Below are 13,895 nucleotides of genomic sequence, written 5' to 3'. Positions count from 1 at the left end.
CCAATTTGAATCAAGACCAAACAAAGCCTCTCTTTTTTTTCTTTCATTTTAAAATCTACAAATTAAAAAAAATCCTAATTATATTCTAACTCAATTCTAATTTGAAAAATTAACCTACTCATTATTTCTAATATTTAGATAATTAATTAACCTAAAACTAATGAAAGAAAAATTAGTAATTCGAAATAAAAAGCTAAAAATATAAGAACCTATGGTATTTTTGTTTAATAATGCAATTAATTAACAACTTAACCTTAAAAATGCAAATAACAACCTAAAATGCAATGCATAAAATTTTGAACATTTTAAGGGTATTTTTCATGATTTTAAAATATTAATGTGCACAAAAATCCAACTAAATGCAAAGAATAAAAAAAAATTCTTACAAATTCTATAAAAATTAAAAACAATTAAAAAAAATCTATTTGTGACTTTTTGTAGAAGTATTTTTATTTGGGCTACTCACACCTTTATCCAGTAAAACGAGTAAACACAATGAATAAAACTGAATGGCATCACCTTCGTGCTTTTACTCTTAACCTTACAGTGAAACAATAATAACGACACAACATCACCCTTCGTGCTTTTACACTCACTTTCATCACAAATCAATAGATACGACACGACATCACCCTTCGTGCATTAACTCTAAAAATTATGGCACCACATCATCCTTCGTGCATTAACTCTCACAATATGGCACGACATCACCCTTCGTGCATTAACACTCACATATGGCATGACATCACCCTTCGTGCATTAACACTCACATATGGCACGATATTACCCTTTGTGTATTAACACTCTCCCTTACTATATAACAATGAACAAGTAATAACAAGGAGATAGAATCAACAAGATTAAGCCTTACTTCAACAATGGTTCCACAATACTAATCTCAACTTTAGAAACAATACCTAATTATCTCAAAAGCCCATAAACTCGGTAAGAACGATCAATTTAACAAGTAACTAGTCTAAGCATGTATAACATGATCAAAGTAAGCAATAATTACAAGGAACAAGTCCCACTCGCATGTTTTAACCCGACAAAAATGCATAAGTACTCGTCACCTCACATATAAGTTGTACCCAACATCTAAACATGTAGAAAATAGACAAACAAGTCCTAATCCCTCCAGTCAAGTTTAACCACGATACTTACCTCGCTCCAAGGATCAACTCATCCACAACTCTGACTTTCAAACAAGTCTCCGAACCAATAGAATCTAGCAAATTACCAACCAAACGATTGAAATTAAGCTTTAGAAACTACCCACGATTGCAAAGGATTCAATTTAGGTCATTATTGAAAAAGTAAAAAAAAATCAACTCCCGGGCTCGCTTGGTCCAAACCTAAAATTAGGACCAAAACCCGATTACTCATGCACCCCGAGCCCGGTTATATAATTTGTTTTGAAATTCGGCCTCAATTTGAGGTCTAAATCTCAATTTTACAAAAATTCCTAATTCTACTAAACCCCCAATTTCCACCATGAAAATACTAAATTTTAGGTTAAAAACTTATGAAATGTAATGAAAGATTGAAAGAAAATAGGTTATAATCACTTACCAATGGATTGGGGAAGAGGAGTTCTTTGAAAAATCGCCTCTAGGGTTTTCTAGTTTTGAAAATTTGAAGAATGAACAAAAATCCCGTCTAACTCTTATTTTGTTCAGTTGCATATGTCGCATTTGCGGCCAAGGGTTCGCAATTGCGAACCCCCAAAAATGCGAAGAATACCTCGCAATTGTGAAGCCTGTGCACCTCTGCTTTATCGCATTTGCGATGAAATGTTCGCAAATGCGAACTCTAGCCTCCCCGCAATTGCGACCTCATGATCGAAAAAGCGAGCTCTTGCTGACAATGGCACTCTTTGCAAATGCAAGCCTGGCAGAATTTTGGATGTTCGCAAAGAAAAAACAAAAAACAAAAGGAGAGAATATTAGTTTCACCATAGAGATCATAGGAAAAATAGGAACATAAAATGTAGAAGAAAAATACAAGGCAGAAATGATGGCTAGTAAATAGGTCTTGCACCGAAAAGAGAAAATATTAAGACATGACAATGCCTCTAGGTATTTTAGACAAAAACCTTACCAGACTAGGCTCACAACGATACAAAATAATGCAAGACTCAACTACCTCCTAACCTACAACCGTAATACTCGACCTCCACAACTTCCTATCAAGTGTCATGTTCTCGAAAATCTGAAGCCTCGCCATATCCTGCCTGATCACTTCTCCCCAATACTTCTTAGGGCGCCCTCTACCTCTTCTCATGCCCTCCACATCCAGCAGTGCTCACACTCCTTACTAGAGCATCTGGGCTTCTCCTCTGTACATGCCCGAACCATCTGAGTCTCGCTTCCCGCATCTTGTCAACACTAGGAGCCACGTGAACCTTCTCCCAAATATCATCATTTCTAATCTTGTCCATCCTAGTGTGCCCGCACATCCACCTCAACATCCTCATTTCTACTACTTTCATCTTTTGGATATGTGAGTTCTTAACAGGCCAACACTCAGCCCCATACATCATGACCAGTCTAACCACCGCTTTATAGAAATTACCTTTGAGTATCGTTGGCACTCTCTTGTCATACAAAACTCCGGATGCTAACCTCCACTTCATCCATCCTACCCCAATACGGTATGCGACATCTTCATCGATCTCCTCTCCCCCGTGGATAACCGACCCAAGGTACTTGAAGCTATCTCTACTTGGAATAACTTGTGATTCAAGCCTCACATCCACGCCCACTTTCCCCGGATCAGTGCTAAAAATACACTCCACGTATTCCGTCTTCGTTTTGCTCAGTTTGAAACCTTTAGCCTCAAGAGCTGAGTTCTAAGTCTAAACCATTTCGTAGCCTATCAGAAACTCACCCGAGCCCTCGTGGCTCTAAACCAAATATGCACATAAGTAAAAAAAACATCATACAAACTTTCTCGCGCGATCAGATCGCCAAAATAACACCTAGAACTACGAATTGAGCATCAAATTAAAGCAAAATTTCAAGAAAACTCATGAACTTCTATTTTTACAACCGGACGTCCGAATCACATCATACCAACTCTGTTTCTCACCAAATTTGACAGACAAGTCATAAATATAGTAATAGACCTATACCGGGTTTCAGAACCAAAATATGGACCTGATATCAATAAAGTCAAATATTGGTCAAACTTTCAAAGTCACCAAGCCTTTAAACCTTCAAGTTTCAACAAAGTGTAATAACTCGGGCTAGGGACTTCTCCAAATCACGATACGGACTCACCGGAACAGTCAAAATATGAATCCAGGTCAGTTTGATCAAAAAATTGACCGAACTCTAATAGATTTTAAGGCACAAATTTCATATTTTTCTCCGTTTTAACAGAAAAGCTTTCCGAAAAAATACCTGGACTGTGCACATAAATTAAGGAGGGCCAAAATAAGGTATTTAAGGCTTCAAAGCACAGAATTAGATTCTAAAATATAAGATGACCTATCGGGTCATCACAAATACAAATAGAAAATCAATGAATACAACCAATGAAATATACTGAATACAACAGTAATAACATGAATATAGCTGAATATAGGCACTAGGTTTATTAAGATATATACAACAGTAGGTTAATATTACAGGTTGTATCCGGCATAAGTACATGATGTATTCATATATCTTAATTTTGTCAATGTAAATAATTATAACAAAGTTTAAAAAACTTACAGTCATACGTATAGACAGTGCCTTATTCAATATAAGAATCTCTTGATATTTTTTAAGCATTGTGTATGTGTGTAAAGCTTCTTTTTTATTGCTGCAATTCCAATGTCCAAACATCTTTCTAACTTCTTTTAGGAAGTCATATATTGACAGTTCTCTTGCTGATACAAGTGCCAAATTGATTGACTCAGCAATATTTGACGTCATAGTTCATCCTCAGTTAACAGGTGCATACAACCTAGCCCGTTTTTCGTATTCAGCTAATTCCAAGTAATATTTCACCCTGAATATCTACCTTCTCTACTTTTTCCATTAGACTATCAAATTCATCATGGATGTATGATTTTGCCATTGAAAAGTATACCTCGTTTAGCTTCTCATGACTCTTTTTGAATTCCTTGTATACGTTGTTCCACAGATTCCATATACAAGAAAATTGGGGTACGGTAGGATACACTATAGATACAGATTTGATGATGCTCTTATTCCTATCTGAAACGATGCACATATTTTCCTATTCGCCACAAGCTACCTTAAATTGCTCAAAGAACCACAACCAAGCAACATCATTCTCTGAAACAACTACGCCATATACTAGTGAAAGTATATGTCCGGTAAATACAATTGCATACAGACAAAAAATATCATTACAGTTGTATTAAAAAAGCAAAATAGCATTTTCTATGTTAGTCTAACTTGTATGTATTTTTTTTATTAACTAACCTACACCATCCAACGCGCTAGCCAAGACGAAGGTCCCTGTGTATGCTGATTTTAATGCCATCCACAATGATGATGGGTCTACAGTAATCGAATCCCTTTGTAAAATCATACAACGATATATACAAATACATGAACTCATTTTTAAGATATTTTTCCATTCTAATATGTGAACCAGGATAAGTTATATCCAGTGTATATAAGTACCCTGGTAATTTATTGTATGAATCAGCTGGTTCACCCCTCAGGAAATTCACTGTCTTTTCTCTAGCGCGCCACGCCAACATGTAACTAACATCTACACCAAAGTCCGATTTTACATCATCAATTATAACCTTTGGCGTGTATTTCCTCTTCTGATTTGTAAACTTGGACCAAATCATTGCCCCAATCAACCTACTGGTTGCTTGGCGTTTCTCATACACCTTATCCTTCAACGGACATGTATGCTTATGATTTAACTCCTTCACTTTGAACATTTGTGATTTGTTACTATTAGAAGCCTTAAATTTTCATTCACAATTCTCATAAATACATAACAGGATATAGCTGCAAATACATTTGTATTATAAATACAATTGGTTATGTATGAATACAATATATACAGATCATTGCAGGTTAATGTTGAATAGAGTTGTATAAACGGGGCATTATGCATATTTAAATACAGCTGGAGAATTACTTCTACAGCTGATTCGGCTAATTATTTTCTAACCACAAACACACAACATTTTTATTTTTCAACAAAGTTTTGAATATAGAGACATACAATGAAATACAATATATGTTACATGAATACAACATAAAATGCTTAATATATTATATACAACAGTATATTATGAATACACTAATATAAATGGTTCACTTCTCCTATAACTGCTTCAGCACATTCTATTAAAAACAGTGATATAGAAACATACCATGAAAGACAACATATATTATGCATACAATATAATATATGTTGTATTTATCATATGTTGCTCTGAATATACTATAAAACTGTTACGACTGCACAAACATACAATTGAAGCACATATATTATGAAGTTGTAGTATGTAATAGCACTCAAACCTGATAGCATTTGACTTATCAACCCGGAATTAAAACCTTTCAGCAATTGCATATTGCTCCATTACCGCCTTCAATGGGGACTTATCCTTAAATGCTTGTCCATCCATCACCTCTTTTTTATTAGTATTTGAAATAATCAAATCCCTTTTCAGTTCGAAAACCTCAATTGGTTCGTTGAGTTTAAAGACGAAAGTGCAAGTGTATCAACTGTATCAAATGTATTCACCCCATCTGTAGAGTCAAGTTGCATTAGGTCACTTTGAATTAACTTCATGTATTTATCCAATGTATTTATACACAATGGATACATCCCCAATTCTCTGTTCTCCTTTTCAACTCTATATGCATCCTGAAACCCATGTCGTTGTGTATTTCCATAAGCATGCCATTTTCTTCCACTTTGTATTCAATTTTAATTGACTTGGAGCTCAAATCTATGTCAAGTTGCTTCGAAATTGAAGCAACTAAATCATCTATGACGCACACAACTTTATCATATCCCCTCAATCGAATAATCGACATAACAATATTGAATGTTCCATTTCCTAGAATGACGAATTAGCACTGTTAAGCTTGCCATCTAGTAAATCAAATTTCTAAATATTTCTATTGAGACTTGTATCAATTCCAGGAAGAAAAAATTCCTATCAATGAAGGTCAAATCAAAATCTCGAACTATATCAGAAAAAAAAGGGATTGAAACTCTGAAGCTCTACAGATTGTGTCTTGTTGAAGTTGAATATACAATGCTAAATTTTTTGTTGTTTAGCATCTTATAAATCTTCTAATTATTGGGTTGATAATGAGGCATGAGTCGTGTTAGAATTGATTTTGTTGAGTTATATTAGGAGTATATCACGTTAATTGATCCTCTTTCCGTTATTATACAGCTGAAAGAGACCTATTGTCACGACCCAAAATCCACTAAGGGTCGTGATAGTGCCGGACATCGCTGTCAGGCAAGCCAACCATCAATACTTAATTAAATTCTCGTTTAAATAATTGTGAAAACTATGATTTTCTTTCAATTTAGCTAGTAAAAGATAATCTTTACAAAATAAATAAAAGAATGCTTAGAAGTTAATACAGAATACCCCATAATCATCCCAGAACCCGGTGTCATAAGTGCATGAGCAGTTTCTAGGAAATAATGTAATACAACAACTGTCCAAAATACGAATTGGATATAAAATGAAATACAGTACAATACTCTGAAGGAGACTATGCTGGCCGCGGATCGTCTCGAGAGGTGCAGCTCACCTAAGTCTCTGTATCAACTATGTCGCTGCTCCCACCTAAGCCACTAGACATACATATGCCTGCGCAACAAAAATGCACAGCAAGTGTAGTATGAATACAAAAACAAAATGTACCCAGTAAGTATTCCGTCTAACCTCGAAGAAGTAGAGACGAGAGGTCGACTTTGATACTTACTAGTGGTCCAATAATAATATATTAATAATGCGAATAATCATGAATTTATAAAAAACGGCAGTAAACTCAAGTAAGTCAAGAAACAAGTAAACATTCCTTTTTATATTTAGAAGTCTCCAAATTCATAATCCATTATTTATCAATTTATCTTAGACTAGGGAGGCAATATCAATTTGTAAATCTCAAGCAAGCATTACAAGCATGCGCAAATCATGTCGAGGTCATACGACCCGATCCAACAAATATATAAACTGTGCACTGCCAGAGGATCAAATGGCGCGAACCATAGATGCATCTATTACCTCTCTCGCGAATCATACATGTGATGCAGGTACTCCTAGATACACACATTCAAACAGTCAATTGAGAATTCATCAAGAAATATTTATCCAAAGAAAAGTCAATTCTCTTTTAACGATTTAAGAAAATGAGGTTTAACCCTTTTTAGAAATTCTTTTACCAATTCGATATGATTTAGTCAATTTTAGTTATGAATAAGATTACAAATATTTCAGGTATAACATGTTTTTGGGTCCTAGACTACCCAAACTTAAACATAATAGTAGCTACGCACGGACTCTCGTCACCTCGTGCATACGTAGCCCCTACAACTAGGAGCACATAATCAAATATTTTACCTATGGGGAAATTCCCTCTTAGAAGGTAAGAAAGGAGACTTACCTCGCTCTGAAGTCCAATAACCGGCTTTCAAGCCTCTTCCGACGACTCAAACCGATGCCCCAACGCTCCAAAACTAGCCAAATAACAGCCAAACCAATGAAAATACACCCTAATACTCATAACAATTAAATTTATATAAAATTTCAACTCCACTCGAAAAGTTGACAAAATCGCCCTCGGCCCACGTGCCCGAATTCCGAAATTTTTCGAAGATAAAGTTTACCCACAACCTCACGAACTCAAATATATAATTGTCTCTCAATTTCATGTCCAAAAATCTTGGTCAAAATCCAAAAATACAAATTTCCTTGATGTTTTTCAAAATCCCAAAATTTCTACTAATTTACATGATTTTCCATGTTAAAAATCTAGATATAATCCAAGTAATTATCTTTCAATAGGTGAGAATCAATTACCTTGATATGGATGATGAAAATGGAGTTCCAAAATCGCTCTTAGGTCGGCTCCCATGGAGAAAATGAGCCAAACCCATTTCTTTACACTTATACACTGCCCAGACGACTCTTCTTCGTGTTCGCGAGACCCCCACCGCATTCGCGAAGAAGAAAATTCTCAAAAACCATTTTCCAAACTCTTCTCAGATAGTATCTAGTATAATAGTCATAACGTTTCGTAAAAACATTCAAATGATAAATGGTTTAATATTTTGAAAACTAGACACCATGATCTACAACTTTCATGTTTTGGTCATCTTCCAATTCCTTATAGATTTTTTGATATAAGCTGCCAAAGTCAGCCCTGTACAACACAAATTTCTTCTTCATCTTCTAGAATAGCCTGTAGTGTACCAAACATAACATTTTTTACACAAATCCAAATGCTAAATGGTTTAATTTTATGAAAAATAGACACAAAGAGCTACAATTTTCGTATTTGGATTATCTCCAAATTCCTTATAGATTGCGAGATATGAGCCTCCGAAGTCAGACCTGTGCAATAGAGATTTCCTTCTTTGCGAACGCGAGACACTCTTCGCGAACGCGAAGAACAGAGTCCCTAAAGCCAAATCCTTCTTCGCGAACGCGAGAGGATCTTCGTGAACGCGAAGGACAATACCAGACACCCGCATCAGCTATTGCAAAATAGACCGAAATGATCTAAAACTACCCCGAAACACACCCGAGGCCTCCAGGGCCCCGTCCAATCACACAAACTAGTCCCATAACATAACACGGATCTGCTCGAGGCCTAAAATTACATCAAACAACATCAAAATCATGAATCGCACCTCAATTCAAGCTTAATGAACTTTAGAACTTCAAACTTCTACATTCAATGTCGAAACCTATCAAATCACGTCCGATTCATCTCAAATTTTGCACACAAGTCACATTCGACATTACGGACCTACTCCAACTTCCGGAATTGGATTCTGACCCCGATATCAAAAAGTCCACTTCCGGTCAAACTCCTCAAAAACCATCAAATTTCTATCTTTAGCCAAATGATTCCAAAATGACCCACGTACCTCCGAATTCACTTCCAATCACGCTCCTGACACCAGAATCACCATAAAGAGCTATTCCCAGACTCGGAATCCTAAACGGACATTGATAACATTGAAATGCACTTCAACCCAAACTTATGAAATTCTTCCAAAAATGCTAACTTCTACAATAGGTGGCGAATCATTTCCGGGTCTTCCAATACCCAATCTGGACATACGCCTAAATCTGAAATCATCATACGAACCTGCTGGAACCTTCGAATCCCGATTTCGAGGTCGTTTACTCAAAAATCCAATCTTAGTCAATTCTTTCAACTTAAAGCTTCCGAAATGAGAATTCTCTTTCCAAATCAACTCTGAACATCCCGAAATTCAATTCCGACCATGCGTACAAGTCATAATACCTGAAGTGAAGCTGCTCATGGCCTCAAACTGCTGAACGACGCGCTAGAGCTCAAAATGAGCGGTCGGGTCGTTACACCTATTTTTAAGGTGATTGACGTTACTGTATTCATGAATACATGGCGCGCGAATATATGTGAATACAGTCGTGTACAGCTGGATTGTCCTATTTTTAGGCAGTTTTTTCGACCGTATTCATGAATACAGTAGCGTGAATACAACGAATACATTACCGTAATAACTAACTAGTAGCTATAGCAAGTAAGTATGTATATGGTAGCTATAAGAAGTTAATAACCACTAAACAATAGTGGTTTCTGAAAATTCCTCTTTTAAAAATGGGTCAAACATGGATAAGATCCATATTATCCACTTAAAAATGGATAACCAACGGATTTAACTTTTACATTTGCAAATAATGAAATTGGGGGTTCCTCAAGTTTGGGAGACTAGGAATTCTCCCATAAGTGATCATATTCAAGAAGTCACGCCGATTAACTCATTTTTTTATCTGTATTAAATATGGATCGGGTAAAATAATTATTTATTTGTTTTTATATCACTCGCTTTCGATCAATCCGTATTCGACTCGATCTGCCCATTTAGTACCCTTAGTTATATAAAAGGAACCATATCAAAAAGAAGAAAATAGAAGCAAAAGACCTAATGTACACTGACTAGGGGAGATAAGGATTAGCCAATGGCCATGCTGATATACTTAGACCCGTAAGGTTTAGTATTTACTAAATAGAGAAATTTATATATATTGGTAGAATGCGTAGAAAAACAATATTATTAGAGAATTTTAATTTATTGATTATCTAACATGGTTTAAATAGTAAACTATGTAGTGATGATTCTTTTAGCTATTTCAACTAATTTGAAGTTAGAGGCATTATCATTATGGTCGACTGATCATTAACCTTAGATTATATGGAAAAGCCAAGAAATTTCTCTTTATTCTTAACACACTATATGATTATAATTACACTGGTTCAATATTCAAAGTTTAGAAAATATATAAATAGAAATACAACTGTCATGAACAACTGAACAAGGATTCTTATATGCTCCAAACAAATGAAGTGCTATTTAAGTTAAGTTGTATTGTTTGCATGACGACACTTGGAATTCCTGAGTCTTTTTTCTTCAGAAAGCTTTGTTGCAAACCTGGCAAAAATAATATGTTCAATTCAATAATTAACACTGAATATATATATATACTGATTAATCTTCTTGGTATTGATATTACTATATATGTAGGATAGTTATGTTCAATAGAAACTTTGAATATTACCTTTTCAAAGTTTCTTCATTTGTACCACCAGTTTCATGTGGTTCAAATATACCTTTCTTCAAATTTATCCTTGAAACTGGTTTCTTCAATAAGTTTTCTCCTATTTCAACCAATTTGGCCATGTTCTCTTTGGTTGCTATATCAACGGAGGAGTCTATTCCACTTAGTGTGTCATCCTAACATTGTTGAACAACATAATTAATACTCCTTATTAGTCATAATAAAGTCACAAGACCAATAACACTCCTATTATTTCAATATTTTATTTGAAAATACATGCATCTCTAAATACATGCAACATAATTAATACCCTCGTCTTTTTGAGCCGAGAGTCTATCTAAAACAACCTCTTTACCTCTCGGGGTAGGAGTAAGGTCTGCATATACACTACTCTCTCCAAACCTCACTAATGGGGTTTCACTGGGTTGTTATTGTTGTGTGCATCTCTAAACTAAGCAGCTTCAACTATTTCTTTTTGAAGAATTTACCTACATAGATGCTCACATAACCGTTTACGGTAAAAATGATATTCCACTGATATATAATATATGTATAATTTATGTATTTATGTGTATGTATCATGCTATACAATCAGTGTATAATCTATATATAATATCACTAGAAAAAGTAAATAGTAAGTTTGGCATGCTATTTACGTAAAGATCCTGGTAGAGGCTAAATAAAGGTGGTTATATTGTTTGAAACAAAGCTACTTCAACTAAATGTATTCCTTCGATTCGATATTATCAGTCTTATAAAAAAATTTCACACTCGTTAAAACATATTGTACGTTTTATAGCCTGGATCGCATGAGTATATTTCTAAATTACACCCTTCATTCAAGTTTACTTGCTAATTATTGACTTACACACCCTCTTAAGAAGCAATAAATAATATGGTAATTTTATTATATCTCTCCTTAAATATGTCAGTTGATAAATACTCAACTACAACAATAACAACAAAATCCAGTGTAATTTCACAAATAGAGTTTGAAGATAGCAGACGGTGGGGGGGGGGGGTGGGTGGGTGGGGGGGAGTGCGATTTCTATTTATTACCTGAATACGAAGGTAATGGTCTTGAGAACGAAGAGCTTGGAAAGCAACAGAATTATAATAATCAACCATATCATCACCACCTTGAGTAAAAACATCAATAATTGGATTTGAACCTCCCTTAGTTAGCCAACCTAAGAGACCCCATTTGGCTGCCATTTTAGCATTAAATTTTTGTTCCAGTTTTGCTGATCCAGTGCCTATTGAAATCACCAAAAACCTTCCATGATCACTGGGTTTAATAGGGAAGAAATCTTTGTTTTCAGCATATATTTGTTTGGTAACTTCACTTGTAGCAATAAGGGTCTGCAAAAGCATCCAAGTCATATCAATTTCTGACACTATACAAACTTTGAGTTATTTGGCCAGCGTTTGAGCATAGATTTGGTTGAAATATGAAAAAAAAATGAATTTTTGAAGGCGAGATGAAAAATGATTTTTGAAAGTTGATCTAAATTGCGTTTGGACATGTATTTTACTTGAAAAAAATTTGAAGTGTTGTAAGTAGAAAACTTCAAAACTCCAAAAACTATTCTAGAGTTGTTTTTGGGATTTTGTCTTCAAATTCTGCCAAAAAATTGAAATATTTGAAAATAAAATTTGAAAAAAAACTCTCAAATTCTATGGCCAAACAGTAGCTTTATTTCAAATGTAAGTCACTAACTTCATTAACTATTCACTATTTTACAACAATATTTATTGTTATTTTAAAGTAATTAGCCTTTACTCATACAATAATAAAGCCATAGAATTATTTATTGTCCTATGAAAGTAACTAAACTTTACATATTATAACAGTAAAGTCACAATACGTTTTTCATTATAACAGTCAAGTCGTGTTGATGGATACATTTTGTCTTTATAGCGAGTAAAGTTTAGTAACTTTATTGTTATAATAAGAGCTAATGTTCAATTATTTTAATGTAATACAAACATACAGTGTGACTTTATTGTTATGCGGTAGGTAAAGTTTAGTGAAGTATAGTAGGTAGATTTCACTTACTTTAATGTGACAAAAAATTATGTGTAATTTTACCGTTATATTAGCAGATAAAGTTGTGTAACTATATGTGAAATTAACCGTATTGTGAAATAGTTGTACGTACTGGATTGTTAGCTGCGATTGCACCATCAATAAGATTGAACTCTTGAACTTTGCCATCTTTGTCTTGAGTCTGGAATTGATGTGCAGGAAGATATGTTGGAGCAGCAGATGTACTAATGCATATATCTGAAAGCTTAGCATCCATCAATGGATTTTCCATAGCCTGCAGTTAATCATTCTCTATCTATCAGCTCAAATTTTTCCAGCAAAAGTGATCACGGCAATATTATAGATTCCCAAATATATTTAAAAAAAGTTGATTTGGATGAAGTTTGATTTGAAATTGAAAATGCGACATGAATTTTAAGGCAAATTTTGACATGTTAAAAACTCCTTTTTTATCGGTTAAAAAGTCTCAAATGGTCACGATTTGGCCCAAAAAGAGGTCATAAGCTATATTTGGGATTTGAAGTTCTGATTTTCAAAATCTCCCAAAAACTAGATTCCTTCTAGAAGATTTAACTTAAATAGCTACCTACCTAAGCGCTTAAACTTAAAACAACCGGCGGATGTATAATATATATAATTCATGTATTAAAATGTATATAATCGTGTATAATTATTATATAATTTTGTATACTGACTAAAAAAAGTAAATAATAAATTCGACAAGCTATTTGGGCGTCAAATGGGTGAATTGAGTTTCCTTTGAGCAAGTTAAAACATATTGGCTCATAATCCGACCATTGTTTGCTTGAGTCAAGATAAGCAGGTCAGTATATGGCTAAACAATGAGTTAGTCATAACTTGACTCGTCCAATTCAAAATTACTCCCATTCGTTTGTTTGTTCTTTTTTAGTTTATTTAAGTACCAAATCAAACTAATGAAAGTATTAATGTTAATTATTATGATATCAAAAATCCTAAAAAAATTAATTTTTTTTAATGTTCGGAAACTTTTTTCCTGGATCAATTTGGACTAAATATGTCGTCCAAAATCCAAAT

At 34.3% G+C, this 13,895-nt stretch overlaps 1 protein-coding gene across 1 annotated transcript; it reads right to left on the bottom strand.

Annotated features, from left to right (window-relative positions):
• Positions 1 to 10,589: 10,589 nt before the first annotated feature.
• Positions 10,590 to 13,110, bottom strand: LOC107808302 (patatin-like protein 3). The gene is made up of 4 exons (XM_016632813.2): positions 12,952 to 13,110; positions 11,849 to 12,151; positions 10,790 to 10,965; positions 10,590 to 10,662 (listed from the first exon to the last, which is right to left on the bottom strand). The coding sequence occupies exons 1-4, from the start codon at positions 13,108 to 13,110 to the stop codon at positions 10,590 to 10,592; spliced, it is 711 nt and encodes a 236-aa protein (XP_016488299.2).
• Between the last annotated feature and the right edge of the window lie 785 nt (positions 13,111 to 13,895).

Source organism: Nicotiana tabacum, chromosome 16 (assembly GCF_000715075.1).
Source record: "Nicotiana tabacum cultivar K326 chromosome 16, ASM71507v2, whole genome shotgun sequence".
Taxonomy (NCBI): Eukaryota; Viridiplantae; Streptophyta; class Magnoliopsida; order Solanales; family Solanaceae; genus Nicotiana; species Nicotiana tabacum.
This window is presented reverse-complemented; position numbering and strand designations above follow the sequence as displayed.